Genomic DNA, 20824 nt, shown 5'->3' on the forward strand with positions numbered 1-20824 from the left:
AAAAACATTTTAAAAGCTATCTTAATAAAAATTAAACTACTTTTTTCTGGTCCTAGCAATGTGGTAGTAATCACAAAATAAAACAGTAATTATACATGCGAAAATTTCTAACAACTTTACTACTTGATATTGGGCACATTGAACAAACGTAGGATTCAATAACAGTTAAAAAAAATATCAATATCATAATGTAAAAAAGAACTCTTTTTCAAGATTTACTTGATCCCACATTATCACTATCATTTCTGAAATGATCTATTATCCAATAATAGTAAAATGCTTATCGATGAAAGTGTTTCTCTATAGAGGTGGACAAGTTGCAACCGTTAAAATAAATAAGGCTAAAATTAACTTCCAGATACACATTATTAACAAAAATTGATAATTGTAGTCTTTTGTAATATAAACATGGATAAAGAGCACAGATTAAATCCTTGCAGATAAAGTATGTCTAGAAGCTTATTGGTCATACAGCTGTGTGTATATTCTTTTCATTAACACTGGATAAGAATTAAAACAAAAGGGAATACTAAAGAAAGTTACTCTACCGATTTTTGATAATAAAGCATATTCAAAATATTTCAAAGTGCACAGTACTTTGGCAACATAAAAGTTAAAGTAGTAAACAGTTAAGTAGTTTTTGTTGAGATAAAAATTCACCCAACAAGAACTCTTAGCCTATTGAGCACAAAATATACTTTTAATCATATTAAGCAACCCCGGATTTAGGTAATTTTCTTTTTCCTTGTCTGAAGAAGTCTTCATTTTCTGCTGAAAAGTTTCTTTCTTAGCACTAACAAACTACAAATAAATCTGTTTTTTATATAAGATATATCACAAAGTTCTACTGGGACTTACATAACCTATTCTACTTGTGAAAATAATGGAAAAATTTATATACAAATATATCCTAAAATGCCTTCGTTTTAGAGTTACAGCTAATGAGAGATTTTGCTCAGATTTCAGCTACTCTGCTGAAATGAGGTCATACTGAAATTTTTAGGACATTAATTACGGGATAAAATTAGCGATCTCTTATGATTTTTGACATAAAAATTGAAAGATTCCAGAACCATATCTGCTTTAGTTTTTAAGAAATATTAGGTGAAACAATAAATTCAGGTAGAATGCCCTGTTTTTTTTTTGTTTGATGTACAATAACTTTGTTAAATGGGTAATAAACACATAAAACTTTAAAAAAAAACTTATTAAGAATTTAATTCTGAACAAAATGGTCTAAGATAAGTCGAAAACACCAAGAAAAGTTTGAAAAATTCAAATTTTATTTAGAAACAGTACATTACATCTGTCAAAAAGTACTTATTTAATGTAAACAAAAACCATATCTCTTTTTTGGTAATGAGGAAAATTTGTAAAAACAAAAATTTACTGTTTTTTAAACTGTTAAAAATTGTTGTGTAATTTTAAACTGGAAATTACACAACAATTGTAAAATAAAAAATAAAGTAAAAATTACTTAGATAATAATTTTTTTATTAATAACAAATACTATAAATTATTTGAAAATTTATTACTTTTGTACTGTTATAACAACAGCCGATCAACAATGTGCAATACTGTATTAATGTTTAAATCATTCTGTACGGTACGTTAAGTATATCGGGTACTGTGAACTTTGCTGTTAGCAAAGGTTTTCTGTGAATTTTAATTTGATCATGATCGGTTTGTCATTTGAAATAATGTACTTATTTACAACAGAGGAATATGTGATATGGTATTCATTTTGGGTGTATCTAATGGTAATGCTACAGCTGCTGCAGCAGAATATGAAATATGTTTTCCAAATTACAGGATTCCAGATCCCAAAACAGTTAGGATGACTTTTTGGAATCTGTGGGAAAAGGTTCACTACTTAATATTCATAACAGCTACAAATTATCTGTCCAAAATGACACTGTTATTGATGAAATTATTATTAATGCAGTTCAGTGCAGTTCAGGCATCATTACACGATGTCTTTCTAAGCGGATCGGATACATTGCATTTGATGGTTTTGGAGGACACAAATGAAACAAGCTTTAGCCTTATCACAAACAGCCAGCAACATGTACACTTAGGAGACAGTTTGCTTTGCCTGGAGTTCTGAAACTGGTAGAGTACAACTCTACAAGTATGTTTTTTGTTTACCAACAAGGTAAATTTCACTTGAGATTGTATCAACTTATGCGATGATCATAAATGGGCAGAAGTAAATCCTGATGAAACTGTAGAAGGCAATTTTCAAGACCGATTCAGCACCAATGTATGGTGCAGCCTTCTTCACAATCACCTGTTCGGGCCGTTCATATTACCTGGCTGCTTAAATGCTGAGGTTTACTTGGACTTTCTTCAACAAGAATTGCCACAGCTCTTGAAGATGTTTTTCTAGTGCAGAGATGCAATGTATACTTCCAGCATGATGGTGGGCCTTACCATTTCTCTTGTACCATTTCCACTCACTTAAATCATCATTTCCCTGAGAAATGGATTGGTTGAGGAGGTCCACAGTCCTGGCCGCCAAGATATCCTGATGTAACTAACACCTTTAGATTTTTGTGTCTGGGGATGGATGAAAAGTATTACAAATAAAATAAAAATATTCTTGTGACAAATTAATTGTTCGAATTATAGATGCATCTGAGCAACTTAAGGACAGCCCTGAAGAAATAAAAAGAGTAACAAAAGCAGTACAGAAGCGTGCCAAGAAATGTGTTAATAACAGGCGAATCATTTTTGAATATTTATTATAAACTGTTACATATAATGCACTTTAGTCTATTGTACTGTTTCTAAATAAAATTGTACTATCTTCTTTGTTTTATTTAACTTATGTTACATCAATATGTTCAGAATTAAATTGTCTACAAGTTTTGTTTAAAGTTTTATCTGTCTATTACCCATTTAACAAAGTTATTATACATCAAACAAAAAAAAAACAGGATTTTTTATTCCAATTTACTGGTTTTCACCCCAGATTTTTCAAAAACTACTGCAGAAATGGTTCTGGAATCTATACCATTCTATCTTTCAAGTCAAAAACTTTAAGAAATTCTGTCCCTAAAAATTTCAGTAATACCTCATTTAACCAGAGTAGCTGAAATCTGAGCAAAATCTTTCACTAGCCATAACTCACAAATGTAGCATTTTAGGATATATACTTATATGAACTTTTTCCATTATTTTCACAAGCCCTGAAAGTCCTGGGAGATCTTTGTGATACACCTGTATCTATGATTACAAAAATAGATGTGAAAGAAAAAAAAAGAATTAAATAACCAACATACCTCCATAAAAATAGTAGTAATTATAGCATTATTCTTCTTGCTTTCATCATTTTCAGAAAGTAATAAGGTAAATTTTGTTGCCATTCTTGACACACGTGCACAAAGTGTTCCAGTTAATCTGAAAACAAGAAATTTATTACTAAAATGAAAATTCTGTTTTACATCCTGAAGTAAAGCAAATTAGTCGCACATAAAATATTATTGGAAATTCCTGTGGGGAAGGATGCGCTGAATGTTAGCAATTACTCAAGAGAAGATTTTCATTTAGGAAGCCTGATATAGAGTGATTATTACAGTTCCTGAAAGAAAAAAAGCAATTTGCTGTATCATATAATTAACTATAAGCTGAAGTAAGTACATTTCCACTCCTTATTCTCCTAACCTGGTTTCAACAAACATTTTTCTTTTTCCTAAACTGAAAGCCATTAAAATTTCAGAAAATTGGAGATAATCAGTGAAATTCATTCAGACTTACATATAACCCTAAAAAAAACCTACCAAGACTGTTTCAGGAAGTGAAAATGCAATAGGAGGAATGAATGAAGGTAGAATAGGAACAAATTTGAAGAAGAAAAGGATCACTCTTTCAAATATATTTTTTTAAAAATATATAATAAAATTAAAGCTGTGGAAATTTATGTACAATATTTGAACAATGCAATAAAATATGGTTTGGAAATAAAAAAAGAATAAAATATTGTAAGGGCTCTTTTTGAATTTAATTTAATCAAGGTTTTTTAAGGAGATTTTACAGAAATTTATTTATTTTCTAGATTTTATGGTATTTATTTAGGTTAATTCTCATCTCTGTATGATTTTCTTTGGTATAAAACTCATTAATCATTTCTTCAGTAAATTTCTAAAGATAACTTTGTCTGCATTTGAATATTTAAATGTTTCTCATACTATTGTTTCCAAAGTATAATTTTTTTCCACTTTCTTCACAATATCTAAAGTAACAGGAGAAGGTGAAACAAAATCAGTAATTTTCGGCATTAAATTGCTGAAACTATTCTCTCCAAATATGTTCTTTATAAACACATGGTATTATTCTTTTTTTTGTTCTGAGTTGAAAAATTCATATCACAATATGTTATCATAATATTTGAAAGAGGGAACTTACTGTTTTGTGATTTGGAAAAATTCAAGTTATCACAATCGCATTCTTGAATGGCACAAGCATATCCATGAGAGCTGTGTTAGATCTGATGATGAAGTTTGTAAGATGGTACCTGTCTATTAAGTGTTTGAATACATTAATATATTCGAAGTAGTAAAAGGAAATCTAATGAAAAATAATGCTAAAAATGAGAAAAATCAAGGAAAGTTTCCTAGTATTCTCCAAAATGATCAAATCAACTTTATCAAGAACTTTTTTCACAAAAAGTATCTAACAATGCATGCTGGACTAAAAGTACCTTGAACGATACAATGTAACATATCAGGAACATACATTACGCACTCCTGGATTGGAACGATTTGATTTTAACTTAATTTTTCATTTTTAATTAATCTAGAAATAAAAATGATGCAAGGATGACAATGACAATATTGTTGGTGCTATGGAGAAGCTAAAAGTTTCTAAAAATGGGCTTAGGATGTTTAAAAATAGAACATCAGTCAAAGCATGTAATTTCCAACTACTTTAAGGGAAATTAAAAATACATTTTTTAATGTAAATAAATAAAAATAAACATATTTTGGGAACTTTTTAAAGGAAATTTACAATTAAATACTGTTCAAATACAACTAAAAAGGATAAACTAAATGAAAACTATAATATAAATAAATATATATATATATATATATATACACACACATACACATATAATACTTACTGTGTTAAACTTTCTGCTTCATCAGCAGTGCTATGATGTTGCTTAATCAGTAACAATTCAGCCATGCGATGGAATGTCTCCATAGAGACAGATGTAAATTCTGCCATAGAAGATACTGCTTTTTGATGTATTTCAGACGGTGTACAACTTTTAGCTATGTCACTAACTAACCACCTAGTTACACTCTCACTAACCTACAAAAAAAAAAAAAAGCTACTTTAAAACAGAGTAAGTTATAGCAAATAGGGATTAATTCTCAGTAGTTCCAATTGATATAACAAAAGCTCCTCATCAAAATATTTGTCTACCATATTATTTATTTAATTCATACATACAAAAAAAAGCTGGCAAAGTATTGCATCACTTTTCTGGCTATAAATAATAACCATTAAAAGAGTTAGAACAAAAAACAAAAGCAGAATATATATTTCTTGAAGGTGGAGAATAAATTTTAAGAAAAAAATTTCTAAAAATATTCATATATATATATATATATATATATATATATATATATATAGGTTAAACTTAAGAAGTGTGTTTATCTAAGTAAAGTTTATCTAAAAAAACACCCCTTCAATAGCAGCTAAAATAAGAAAAAGAGAATTTTCAATTTTCAACACTTTTCAGCATTTTTTGCCCAGAGTTAATTATTTTAAAAATTGTACACATCCTTGATAGCTCTATATAAGATGTATAAACTTTAAAAACTTTTTTTAGGAATATTTAAATCAAAGGGAGATAAAACAAAGAACATATATTTCAGTTTTAAGAGGTGGGGGTTGTTGGTTTTTTGGAAACATTATTTTTCTGCATTATTTATACGCAGGTGTCAATTATTATCCGCAATTTAGTTAAATTTTTGTTTATGTTGGTAGTACTGTCGTATTGCGTAGATGACGCATGCGTGGTTTAATTGTTGTTATGTCTGTTCAGGTTTGATGCTGCTAGGTTAGTTCCATTGTTGGTGCCCTGCTGTTAACCATGGCTGCTCTGCTTTCTGTTTGCACCAAAGAGCAACGTTCAGCGATCTGTTTTTTTGTGGTCGGAAGGTGTATCAGGAGCCGAAATTAATCAAAAACTTTCGGTACAGTACGGGAACAGTGTGTTGCCGCAACGGAGTGTCTACAAATGGATTGAGAAATTAAAAAACGGTCGCACAAGTGTTACGCACGATGAAGGAGCCGGACAACCGTTTACCGCCACAAATGAGGAAAACATTGAGCGTGCACGTGACATGGTTTTCTTAGACAGATGAGTAACTATTGATGAAGCGGCACATCGTCTGCAAATTAGTCACGGTTCTGCCTACGAAATCATCTGCAACAGACTTGGGTTTCATAAAGTCTGTGCAAGATTGGTCTCAAAACAACTCACACAGTTGCATAAACAAACGCGCTTGGAGATCTGCTAAAAACATTTGGATCGCTACGGACATCTTTGACAGAATCATCACTGGTGATGAAACATGGATCCGTCTTTACGAGCCAGAGAGTAAATAGTAGAGTATGGAATGGAAACATCCAAATTTGCCCTGCAAAAAAAAGTTCAAGACTCAATCATCCACAGGAAAACTGATGCTTACGGATTTTTGGGACTCACAAGACCCAGTACTGGAACATTATGAGGAAAGGGGCATGACAATAAACAGTGTGCGTTACAGTGAGATGCTTACTGCCAAGCTGAAGTCTGCAATTCAAAGCAAATGCCGAGGATTGCTGTCAAAAGGTGTCAAAAGGATTGTTGTTGCACGACAATGCCCGTCCACATACTGCTGCCCACACCGCTAAAGGGCTACAGAAACTCAACTTTGAAGTACTGGCTCATCCTCCGTATAGTCCTTATCTTGCCTCATCTGACTACCACTTGTTTGGTCCACTCAAAGAGGCATTAAAGGGCCATCGATTTACCTCGGACGAAACAGTGAAAGAAGTGGTGCATTCCTGGCTCACAGCTAAACCGAAAACCTTCTTTTATGAGGGCATCAGGTGGCTTGTGCAACAATGGACAAAGTGTGTTGAAATGCAAAGGGACTATGTTGAAAAATGATGTACATGTAAGTTTCCGATTTGTATTGCAATAATATTTATAACTACATTGTGGATGATAATTGACTTACCCTCATATATGCATTTCGGAACAAATTTGCTTTAATTAAGTTTTCTCTAAAATGCCCATTGGCCCAGGGGGTTGGAAAAATGGGTTTTCAAAGACAAAAAAGAATCATACCTCCCTTAATAGGCACAGTATCGAATCGTTTTAAAGTGGTTGTTAGTCCTCTAAACATTACCTAAAACTTTTGCCTTAAACAATTTTTGATATGACCAACCCTTACAGCAAGGGATGACCACAATGTTGCTAGATTGTAAGAAGATGGGGCTTCTCTTATGATAAATATGTGAAACGTTTTTCACATGCAACCATTATCATATTGAGTAAATTTGAAATTTTAAGGTGGAAATCTTTTTTATTCCCTACTTAGCACCGGTGAAATCTACCTCTGCCTTCCGGCATGCTAAAAAGGGATTTTTTATTATTCTTTTGTCTTCATTTTTTTACATGGACATAAATTAGACAGCAATCAAAAGAATCATACTGAAAAAATGTAAACTGTTATATTAAAAAAAACATTCAAGAAATAAAAGTGACAAAAAATTACCTCGATAAGTTTTGTATGTGGAACTTGCACTTTCATTATTTGAACAGCATCAGAAACTTTTTTGGCGAACTCTGTATCATTTTCATAATCTTTATCACTATCTTCCTCTTCTTCATCAGATAAGTCACATAATTCTTTGACCTGGTCAAGTGTTTCTCGAAGATCTTTAAGTGTATCACCAGACATTCCTAATAATATTGTATGTATCTTTAATTGGCATTGTTTAGATAGCATTTCAAGTGCTTCCAAGTGTACCAATCCTATGTTAACAAACAAAAAAAATCATAATTTTACTATATTTATATTAAAAAAAATTGTTCCTATTTATTTACAGTTTAACAAGGATAAACACACACACAAACGAGGGTGAATCAAATTTAAATAATTTTGCTATTCTATACAGCAAGTAGTTCTGAGCTGGATGGCAGAGTATTTGTTTAGTAGAGAGGGGTAACCAGCTTGGTTAGCTCCTTGGATCTGTTTTGTCATCAGTGCAGCCATGAGTGAGCAAGAGGTACCATCATCTGTTGTACAATGTATAATCATAAAGTTTTTAACTAATGAAGGCATTAAACAAAATTTTAACTTGTTTAAAGGTACAATTTGGGGATGCTACACTGTCCCAGAACTGAGTGTATACGTGGCCCAGACAATCTAAGGTGGGTGAGAAAGTGTAGAAAAACAAAGTCATGATTGACGTCAAAGTCAAGTCTCACATCTGACAACATTCATGCTGTTCGAGAGCTTATCGAAGATGATCGCCGGTTCACTGTTGAAGATATTGTATCAGAAGTAAGTATCAGTTATAGGAGTGCTCAATCCATTATCACTGATAATCTTGGCTTTAGAAAACTTAGTGCTCAATGGGTTCTGAGCTGAAAATCAACAGACTTTTTGACTAAAAATAAAAAACAGGTTGGGTTGGAGATCTGTGAGACTTCTGAATCGATTTCGTCAAGAAGGGGGTGATTTTTTGAGGCGCATCATCACATGTGATGAGACATTAGTCCATCATTACACTCCAAAATCAAAAATGGTGAGTAAGGAGTGGTGAAGGAAGAATGAGGGCTACCTAGTAAAGGCCAAAATCCATCTGTCAGCCAGAAAAGTTCCAGCCTAAATCTAAGACTTTAAGTAATTCTAAATCTAAACTCTACATTCAATAAACACAATTACTCATTTACTTAATTTAGAATCATGCTGCAGCTGACTCTGTCAATTAATTTTCCTGCCAGAGATTTTATTTCTTATTGTGGCATTATCAGATTCAGTTGTAAATATGTTACTTAATTTTACTTCTTTGAAAAAAGAAAATTTAAATTAAAAAAAATTATATTAAGTAGATATTAAATAAATACTAATTTGTTTTTGTAGATTTTCAGATAAAATTAGGTTAGTCTAATCATTTCATGAGTCACCGCATTATTCTTATATTTCTGTGGTAATTTCTTAACCTTAACATTCTTCTTATATCTTGCATCCTCAATTATATGTTTCATATATTCAAATATTTGCTTTCTTCATTGACTGTTCCACCTTTACACTTCCTTCAAGAACAAAATTCACTAACCAGAAATGCCATAATATATGGTCTACTACTCACCAGCATTACCTTTTTGTAAAATTCATTTGCAATTTTTCTGTTCTCTAATTTCTTAAAACTTTATTTTCTACTAAATCAGCCCATCTAATTTTCTACATTTTTCTGTAAAACTACATTTCAAAGGACTTTAGTCTTTGTTTTACTGGTTTCTGTTTCCAAACTAAATTTGATCTAAATTGTATGCTTCCAAACTAATTTTTTTTTCCCAACAATGAATTTGTGCTATCTCTACTTCTAATTCATTTCAGCTAAGATAACAATATTATTACTTCATCTTAGCACTTGAATTTTTTTCCTGCCCTGTTACTTTACTTAAAAATTTTTTACTGTTTTCTCATTCCTAATTTCATAAAAAAGTTAATATGACAAACTTCATGGTGGTGTGGTAATATCTCGGCCTTTCATTCAGGGGTCCCAGGTTCAAATCCTCCTCATCATGGCATTTTTTCATGCTACAAAATTCATTATCATTCATCATTAACTTTAAGCGAGCATAAGCCTGTTCTTGCTGTGTAAATAATTAAATTAATAAGTAAAAGGGACAGAACAAACTTTGCCTTATTCCTTTCTGTATTAAGTTTCCCTTTCTGAATTTTCTATCTTTATTATAACTAGCTGATTTGTATAAAAATGGCACTTCTTTTACAATAAATGAGCTTAAAGTTTGCCACTAATGTAAAGTTCGTTATATCTAATGTATTAGTCATGCAAAAAACGTATGTCACCTGGTCATACTCATTTCTTTTTATTTCCTATGCTTTATACATGATATAAATTTATTAACTCCACATATTAATTTTATTTATATATTTTATTTTTGTCCTTGTTTTAATTTTAACTACAAATAAATGCTAATAGGAAGAAGATATTTATTTTGATTTACTGTTATACAGAAACTATTACTCTAAAGGTGTTGCTAAATCTTCCATCACCGAAATCATCTTTCCTTGTAGATGAATAATCAGTCATCACTACTTTCTCATAAACTGATGACAAATTCTTCTTCAACATTAACAACTAAATGTTCTTTTTCCAAATATTTATCTTCTAGTTTTTTCACATTCTTACATATTTGTGATCAGTCTTTCTCTATTACATTAGAAATTCTTTCTTCACATAGTGCAATCGCAGTATTTGACTTTTCTTGGGGCCACATATCCTTTTACGTTTGCCCATACTATTTTAATTAAGTTTAGATCCGGGTGGTATGGTGGCAGGCAAATGGCTGTGTGACCATGAGCTTCCAGAAGGCAATCCAAAACATATGATTTATACCTTGGTTTGTGCAGTTTGACTAGTTCATAAATTTCTGGTCCAAGCATTTTAGGATGTAACAAGATACCATACCGATTTCTTAGGTGCCTTTTCGTATTAATTATTATGGTACGCAGCATTATCCAGCACTACAACCAATTGTGGGGGTAGATTTGGACAGAGATTGATTTCTATCAATTTCATGAAATTTTCACAGTTCATGTTATTATGATAATCCCCACTTGACATGCTACTTTTCCATATCAGCAGAGAATTGTTTATGAATCCCATCTCACTGCCACCATGCATAATTATTATTCGGTCTCCTTTTGATATAGGATGTATGCCCTGATCAGAATTGTTCCACCACATCTTGTTTAAGATATGAGAAGAAAAAATGTTCATTTCATCTACGTAAAAAATGGGATGTTTTTCTTTTCTGTAACATTTAATACATCTTAAATAACATATTCTTTGTTTTTGTATTTTATCATTTTTATGAGAATATTTCTATTATTTTTTGTTTTTCTCCATCAAAATCTGAAGGATTTCAAAATTTTCCTGACACTCTATACACAACTCTGAAAACGAATAGCCTCTTTCAGTTTATTATAAATATATTTAGCTGTAGAAAGCACTTTTTCTTACAAAGAGAAATCGTAAACAATTCATTTGGCTAAACATTTATCGAAACCGTCTAAATTAGTAATTCTCTTTACATTTTTTTTTGGATTTGAAACAAGTATTCACCCTCTAACATCGAATTCTTCTCTATTAGTTTTAACAGTCCAGGCCGAAACCCCACATGCAGCAGCAGTTCTCTATATACACTTTTTCACAGGAGTAATAAATGACATGCCTGGAACTGTTTGACCTCTCATTCCATATATTGATTAATGTTCCATAAAATTTCCTGAACTTCACTTTTCTCTCTCTTAGTTTGACATAAAACCCTCCATAATTGTTCAGAGAACACTAAAAATATGCAAGAAAATAAATATTCACTAATATTAAAATACAGCTATAAAAATATTATTCTCAAGATAATGCACTCAGGATATGAAAGACCAAAATACAGATGAGTATAAATAAATTAACTCTACGTGGCACACACTACTTCGCAATTTAACTGTAACAACTAGATTCTTAATGCATTTGCATTGTATATGCAAATGTGTAATGTTTTAGTAATCAGATGATGACATCTGGTTATATTACAATTATAAATAACAGACTGTTGAGTTTGCATTTTACATACAAATGTGTCATTTTATCAGTAATCAGATGATGTTATCTGCTCAGATAGTACAAACCCTGCTCACCATTCAGCCTAAGCCAGCCGACAGTTCAGTTGACAAAGACAGGGGATCAATTCATGTTTTAACAAGTCCACAACCCGATCGATTGGGATTTTCATGAAATTTGTTATGAATTAACTGTTGATAGAGTTATGAAAAAATAATGAATTTCAGATCTCTATCATTAATCGTTTTATTTTTAGAGCCTTTCAAATTTAATGGAAAGTGGTATTGTAATGGAAAGTGGTATACTTGCAAAAACAGTGTTAGGTCAACATAACTTTGTTATTTATTATTAAGGTAGAATGATAAACTTGGTCTCATTTTGAAGGTTATTTTATGCTCTTTCATGTGATGTACAACAAGCCTACGTTCACATAAACCTTTATTTCATGGTTTTGGCTTTTGACCATGAATTTCAGAAAAAAACAGGCGTTCAATTTTTTTATGAAAAATATATTTTATTCTTCATTATATTATAAAATAACTGTGCAAATCTGAAATTGGAACTACACTGGGATCAAGAGAAAAGAAAAGTGTATCAGTGTTTTAAAAAAAAAATCTTTTTTGTTAATGTTGATTGCTACTAAATAGTACCACACAAAAAAAAGATGAATTACCATGATAATCATCAAAGAGGGTTTCAAAATGAACCTTTCTTGCAGCCTGTTTTTCTTCTTCCAATTTATCACTTTTTTCAGCAACATCTTTTGCTTCTCTTAATATCTGAAAAAAAAATTACACAAATATTACTGAAAAGAACGGATGGAAACTATTTAAATATGTATATTTATAACGTAATAACATTTTACCTATTATAACATTATAATCCCGACAAATGTATTAACACAAGTTGTATTGAACTTTCATTGTAATATTTAAAGAAAAAAAAAATTATTTATGTAAAAATAAAATAAATTAAAATTCAACCTTACTAACAATTCATCCGTGTTTTTTTTTTCAAGTACTTTCGGTCATTCGACCATCATCAGAAAAAATTTTTACTTCAATTTAAAAATATTAAAATTAACATAAATAGATTAATAAATTAAAAAATAATAAAATCATATCAACCGGTCATCATAGTGTAAAGGTAATTACGTCTGTTATGTAGGAAAGTCGTACTTGTTATGAATATTAATGGTTAGAATGAAAACAGGTTAGGTACCTTGAAAATTATTAATTATTTGTTTGAATAAAATATCATCATCAAATTTAGTTTGTTTGTTGTATAATTTATTTTTATAATAATGCATATTAAATTTTTCAAGGATTCTGGTTTTATAAAAATCGTTAGAAATATCTAATATTTTAATAAAATTATCAGGATTATAATTAAGTTTATACTGTAATATATGTTGAGAGTAATTTGATTTATCTAAATGGACTTTCTTTATGTTATTAATATCTTCTTTGGCTCTAGTTGAAAAACAACGGTTGGTCGCACCTATATTTTCTAAGGGGCATTCCTCGTATTTTAAGCTATATACTCCTTGTCTATCAAAGTTATTTATATATTTTTGGAGTTTGCTATTTTAGTATGATTGTAATTGTTTATAAAATTTATTATTTTGTTGTTAGTAGTGTATGTTTTTTAGATTATGGTTTTATATATTTTATCAAAATATCTATAAAATTGATGGAATTCAATTTTTACATAATAGTTTTCTAAGTCATTACGAAATAGTTTTATGTTTTCTTTTATGAATATCTTATTTTTAAATTTAAAGTATAATTTATTGATTAGTTCTTCATTGTAGCCATTCAACGTTACTATATTCTTTGTAATGTTTATTTCATTGAAATATTATAATATAATTATAATTCATTGTAATATTTATTTTTAAATTGTTATGTTTAAGATATTTAACAGCTCTGTAAATTAAGGAGTTAAAAGCTACCATTTTTTGGTTTCATGAATGAGATGAATTATCGGGTATTAATGTATTATGTTGTGTTGGTTTTCTATATATGTTTATTTTGATTTTGACAACCAGTCGATACGACTGGTTGTCAAAAATAAAAAATATTAGTTCTTCAATTAATTAAATAAGATGCATTAACACATTAATATTTATTAACAATAATAGACAAGACTAAAAACCAATTAATAATAGTTGAAAATCAAATTTATGAAGCGAGAGAGAGGGGGTGAGAGAGTATGAGAGGGGGGGAAGAAAACAACCCATTTAAATGATAAACAGATTAAAATGAATTTCACAGAAATAAAAAATGAATCAATAAACACAGTGTTTATACAAGAACTCCTCAGTTTCAAGTATTGCGAGGGTTATTTTTTTTCCAAGGTCCAATTGGTAGCGAAATAAAAACCCGCGCAAAAATCGGATGAACCTATGTGCATATAGAGACACGCAGTGTCTCTAGTATGGCCTACAATCACGCCGCGTCACTTTGTTTAGTTCTGAACATGCAGCTAGCACGTAAACATGTCTACAACAATAGCATCCCCTACCAAGTGTGAAGTGCGTGCGGTAATTCGATTTCTTCAGGCTGAGGGGTGTAATGCAGCGTTTTCATTGGGAAGTGTTTGATCACCCACCATACAGCCCGGACTTGGCTCCATCCAATTTTCACCTCTTTGCTCACATGAAATGCTGGGCTAGGAGGACAACATTTTGGCAGACATCGAACTGCAGACCAGCATAGAAACATGGCTGAAAACACAGGCGGCTCCGTTTCATGATGAGGGTGTTGGAAAGTTGGTACCACGCTACGACAAATGTCTAAATCGAAGTGCTGACTATGTAGAGAAATAGCGTAACTATGTAAATAGTTGTTACAAATAAAAAGTTTTTTATTTTCACTGTGGTTTTAATTTTGTGACCGATCGGATCGGACCTTGAAAATAAAAATAACCCTCATATTTAAACAGCATTATATTTAAAATATTAGTTATATGAGTACACATTCTGAAAGGATAAATTTTGAAGGTTTTTTGTATTTAATACACTTTGATATGTGCACCATTGTTGCCCTGCACACATCCAGACAATGATCCAGCTCTTTCCTCATTTTTGCCAGCACGTTGAGTGTAATGGATACTACTGCCACAACAATACCCTCCTGTAGGTAGCAGATGTCATGGATTTTCCTCGAATAAACAATGTTTTTCACATATCTCCACCAAAATAAATCTAGTGGGGACATGTCCGAACTTCTTGGTGGCCATGTGATCTGCCCTTCTCTTCCAGTCCACCTGCTTTAAACTGAATATTTAATGCAGGAAGGGCACAGGTGTTGTAATCTGGTAGAGCACCATCTAGCTGATAGAAAATTAATCCTTTTTCTTCTTCAGACTGATGATATGTCAATCTGTGGAAAATGTAGTTTGAGCACATCACCATTAATTGTGCTTTCTACAAAAATGAACAGATAATTTCATGCAGAGGCTCTGATCCTCTCAAATCCTGCAATTGGGTCAATTTACTGACCCACTAATATGGAATGTCACCTCATCTGTAAACATGACATTTTTCAGGTAGTCCTCATCTTCATCAATATTGTTAAGCATTAAAGCTGCAAACTCCAATCTTTCCACTTTGTAACTGGGTTTGATTCCATGTAAAAGTTTTATTTTATATGCACATAGTCTAAGCCTCTTATGCACCACTTTACTTTTTCCTAACTCTAAACTGCACCTTGCTAATGACTTTTTCAGGGTACACGTACAAGATGCTCAGATCTGTTCCACATTCTGTTCAGATATGGACATCCTGCCTGTGACTTCCCCTTTAAGACACTGATTGTTTTTCCTTACACTGATTATACCGCTGTACTGTTGCTTTATTTATAGGCGCTGCACTACGATATTCATGCTGATAATTAAGCTGAACTGATTTTAACTGATTTTGTTTTGATAAACCAAATCACGCACTGAGCTTTCTGCTGCGGTATCATCATGACTAAGAGTGAGACTGCTGACCGGATATGCAGTGGTCATACAGTGGTGCCAACCGTGACCAGTATTTGCGACAATAAACTTAATACAACGAACATACATATGAAAACTGGATGTTTTTAAGTGATTCCATTACAATATTTTTGGAACCAAGGAATTCTTTATAAACACCCGGTGGTATGACACTTAAACTAGGTAGCTTCAAAAGATTCTGGTTATATGAATAATTTTATATTATAAAAATTATTTTATAATTTATTTAAAAAAAATTTAACATTATATTTACTCTAAAGTAATTTTCTTTTGCTGTTTACACAACTGTGTTGACAATTATAAAAATTTCAGATAACATTGGTGGAACCTATTCTTAGAAATTGCTTCTGGCTGCTTACTCACATTGGTAATGATATCAGCATACAAATATTACTTTCCATTCAGGGTTAATTTTTTTGAAGTGAAGTTAATTATTTTGATTGAATACAAGAAAAATGGATAAGAAAAATATATAATAAAAAACATTAATTTTACAGCATTTAACATTAAGAACAGTATTACACAATATTTGAGACCTAATAATAAAATGAATTAAAAATATAATAAATACAGTATTTACACAAAACAGGGTGAAACCAATTCAAATAAAACCAACTGATCATTTAAAACAACATTTTCACAAGATAAGAAAAATAAACAAAAATAAAATTATAAAAACATCTAATATATCTGAGGGCTTCATAAAAAAAAAACAAACTTAACATAATTACATAAAAAGAAAAGAGTGTGTATATATACATGTATACACATAAAGAGTGATTCACAAAGAATATAACAAATTTTCAGGAGATTTTCTACTAGTGAAAATAAAGAAGAAAGTTCATATAAAGTTAGGTTTGGAAACGTTTCATTAGCAAGTGCTGGCTGGCAAAAGATTGTGATTTGAAAACTATTTCTGTGCCTATGGTAAAATTAAGCCAGACTGTAATTCTTGTGACCGAAATTAAGGTGTAACTTTAGTGGTTTTATATGAAATCCAACTTGGATAATTGAAAAAATATAACTGAAAAATTGAAACATAAAAACAAGATAAAAGTAAATGAGCAGGAGAACATACTACAAGAAAATAATTTGCTAGGAGTTGTTTAAGTTAAAACCGAAGGTATAGATAGAATAAGGAATAAAGATTAATGAAGCTATAAGAAAACAGGAATATAATTATATAAATATACAAAAGTTAAGAAAAAACTTTTATTAATAAACTAGCTAAAAGTACAAAATAATTATATTTTTTTATGCGACAGATATTTACTTGTGAAAGTACTGGTCTATCATCATCTTGGAAAAATAACGCTCTCTTTTTTCTAAGACCAGGATCACCTTCTTGCAATACTTCCATTGTTTTTTTCCCTAGAGTTTCTAAGGTATCCAGACCACCAGATATAACCTTTGTACTAAGCTGGCTAACACCGGACATTAACTGACTGAAACCTCCACCAAGCCCGGCAACACCACCTGAAGGATCTTCTGTCAACTCCTCAGTATCTATTAAAATATAAGATATTAAATGAGACCCACTTAATAAAAATGCAATTTCAGTTTATTAATGATTGATTTAGCTGGCAAGTATCTCATAGTTAAAATTGGTGGCTACCAACTCAAAACTCTTAAACTGAGTTTAATTCCCACTACAGACGGAAATTAAAAAAAAATCCTTACTTTTGTTGGTAATATTGCATACAAAATACAACTTACACAAATACAAGTTGGACTGTTAACACATCTACCTTTCATACAGAAGGTTCTGGGTTCAAATCTTGGTCAGACTTTATATTTTTTAAGCACAACAAAATTTATCTCACTGTGAAAAATACACATATGGTGATTGCAATAGGCATTAGGCTGTTATTGCCAATACAAATACATAAATAGATATCACATTTTATATCGCTATCATCAAAAAACTTCATATGTGTATATAAAGCTAATTATATAGTATAAAAGTTATTCAGCCCTCCAAAAAGTACAGAATTAAAGAACATTCTTACCTTACTTTTTTTCATTAAAGCGCTTTCAGACATAAGCCCATCTTCAGTAATTTTTTTTTACAAATTTTATTTTTTTAAATTTTTTACATTTACATGTTTTAAATGTATATTAAAAATAATTTTTTTTTTTTTAATTGACTGAACAAATATTTGTTGCATAAATTTTAATGTATCATGCTATTTACTGTGTACATGTAAAAAAAAAGTAAAATTTATAAAAAAAAAAACATTGCTGAAGATGGGCTTATGCCCAAAAGCACTTTAATGAGAAAAAAGTAAGGTAAGAATGCTCTTTAATTCTGTACCTTGTGGAGTAGCTGAATAAGTTTTATATTATATAATTAGCTAGATTTTATGTACAGAGATATGGACTACAAAAAAATTAATTTAAATAAATATTTATATATATATATATATATATATATATATATATATATATAAACACAAACATTCATATAAAACTGAAGAAACAAACAGTGAGTTACTCTGAATAATAATTTCTGTTTCTTCTACATTTGTTGAACTCTGATGTAAATTTTTCTGGATAACTTTATCTTACTGAGTGAGCAGTGAGACCTAAACTGAGATCATGATGTATTTTATTAATTCAATTTTAATGTAGTAATACTTTGATCTGCTGACTAAATCATAAAAAAGAATATCAGGGTTTTAAAGCTATTTAATATCTCTTAACTCTGACTTAGAATAATGAATCACAAATAAAATTAAAGAAGTTAGCAGAGGCCACTACAAACAAACTTCATCATTGGGCCCATGGTGACCGATCCAACAGTTTTGGAAAACATCATTAAATCAATCTCATAAAGTTAAACCTACGAACAAGCACACCATGTTGTTGTCAAATTTATAATTCTCTGGTCTATCTTGCAGTTGAGGAAAATCATACACACAGCATATCCAAAAAAGCAACTTCTATTATACTGACTTCAGCAAAAAAAAAACATCCCATAAACTTGCCATTGGAATATTGCACGTAGAAAATTAATTATGAGGAGTCCCTTTTGCATTGTAAGAGCTCAAGGAGATTTGTTGACCCCCCACATAAGGTAATTATATATGTTAACTTTTTCACTTAGAGGCATGCACACCCTAGAATAGAATTCAAAACCTTCGACTCATAATAATAGTTGTAACGATATAGATGCATATATATACGTTTCCATTTCACACTGTTCATCAGTGGCACTGCTAATTCACAGCCAGCCTTCCTAACAGATTTTTTAGAACTATGCAGTAAAGACCCCCTAACACCATCAACATTTTCTTTAGACACCTTGGTCATCTCGCACTCCCTTTTACACAGACATACAATCATTTCAAACTGATTATGCCATCAACAAATATTGTCAGTTGAAAGATACTTTATACTGTAAGTACTTATAGAAAGTTAAACTTTCTAAAATGCACATTGGATTGTAACTAACGCCACTCTCCGATGTGATGCAAGATTTCAATCCATGTCCGAGGTGGGGGTGGCGCAGGCGCGCAGATTGTTCGGGACAGCGGCTGTGTCCAAACACAGTCATCTTCAGGACATCTGCCGAGAGGACCCAACCCCGACAGTTGTAAGGAAGCGGCCTCACGCCGTACTGGACGAACCACCATGATGGTGCAGTGCGGGAGACGAGAATCGACAAACCAGGCTTAGGGGCCTCCATATCGCATGAGCCATTTTTTTTCTCCGCGTGTGTTTTGTTTCTCTTGTTTCAGAAATGGGAGAAGCATGGATGTGGAACGACTCGTCATGCCGTCTTGGGAAACGGCCTTCCTTCCTTTCATCCAGTCACCCTAAAATAAAATAAAAGTTAAAAAATTTTTTTTTTTTTTTTTTCGTGTGTGTGTTCTGTTTCTTTTGTTGCAGATACAAACAGCCACCACAACAAACAAATGGTTTCTTCACTGCGGCCACGCGGTCCCCCCAACCCCTTCCTGGACACATGTGTGTCTGGAGATTAATAATTATTTGCACTAAATGATTTCTGTTTACTTCTTCTAAGAAAATCGCCGCCCCAAAACTGCGATCGCGAATAGGTATCACCATCTTGTAAGTTCCCTATTTCCTTTCCTTTCAAGAAAGAAGAAAGAGGGAACGAGCCCAGCAGCCACTGACAGCACGGAAGAAGGAAGAAACCTGCACTTTCCCCCGATCAGCCCTTCGGGGCCTCGGGAATTTTAAGGTTAGTGGTATGTAACTTCGGTTACTACCAATTCTCGGAATGTGCAGGCCAAAGAAGAATGAAGAGGTCATCGGAAGAAGATGAAGAAGAAGGAAGACCCTCTACTTGCCCCAACATCATGGACTGGAGTCCGGAACAGAGCCCAGCAGAGATGCGTCCTGGAAGGCAGCCATAACAGAAGTGAATGAAGAACTTCTACACAACCTCTCCTTTAAAACTTACAAGTCAAATAAAATAAACCAGCAATTGCGACTCCTCCGGAGAAGGGGTCGCATTGCTCCCTCCTGATAGTCAGTGCCCCGTTGTGGCGTATTCCTGCTAGCCTATTAAGCGTTAGCACCGAAAGGACTTCAGTGGACGGTCTGAAGGGGAATTACGTCGGGAGGACAGGCTTTATAAGCCTAGCCTTCCGCGGTCGGCCCATAAAATGGGTTCGATAACGCTGGTTCAACAACGGATTGGAATGCAACTAAATCCGTCTTAAAATCACAAAATAATAAACAAAACTTGAAAAATTATACCCGCTATTTAAAATAACCTTTTTAAAAAAAAAAACACGCCCGATTAGAATCATCCAGCAGCAAGGGACTCTGTCCAGGTTCTGCGATAAGTAGGGAGAAATAAACTCCCGCCAACTTTGCATTCCATTCCGGATTGTGACTTACTACAAATTAATTTTTAGCAAATTCCAAAATACAGAAAGCTTTCTGTTCACTAGTTGTGATGGCAAAC

At 31.9% G+C, this 20824-nt stretch overlaps 1 protein-coding gene across 2 annotated transcripts in view; it reads right to left on the minus strand.

Annotated features, from left to right (window-relative positions):
- LOC142332537 (protein FAM114A2) overlaps nucleotides 1-20824 on the minus strand; it is a 47962-nt gene that overhangs the window by 17330 nt on the left and 9808 nt on the right. For both annotated transcript variants that reach the window (XM_075378985.1, XM_075378984.1), the window contains exons 4-8: nucleotides 17159-17391; nucleotides 12554-12659; nucleotides 7779-8038; nucleotides 5123-5316; nucleotides 3285-3402 (exon numbers count right to left, since the gene is read on the minus strand). In XM_075378985.1, the coding sequence (XP_075235100.1) occupies nucleotides 3285-3402; nucleotides 5123-5316; nucleotides 7779-8038; nucleotides 12554-12659; nucleotides 17159-17391 (911 nt within the window). The remainder of the gene's footprint in view (nucleotides 1-3284; nucleotides 3403-5122; nucleotides 5317-7778; nucleotides 8039-12553; nucleotides 12660-17158; nucleotides 17392-20824) is intronic.

This window comes from Lycorma delicatula, chromosome 11 (genome assembly GCF_047948215.1).
Source record: "Lycorma delicatula isolate Av1 chromosome 11, ASM4794821v1, whole genome shotgun sequence".
Classification (NCBI taxonomy): domain Eukaryota; kingdom Metazoa; phylum Arthropoda; class Insecta; order Hemiptera; family Fulgoridae; genus Lycorma; species Lycorma delicatula.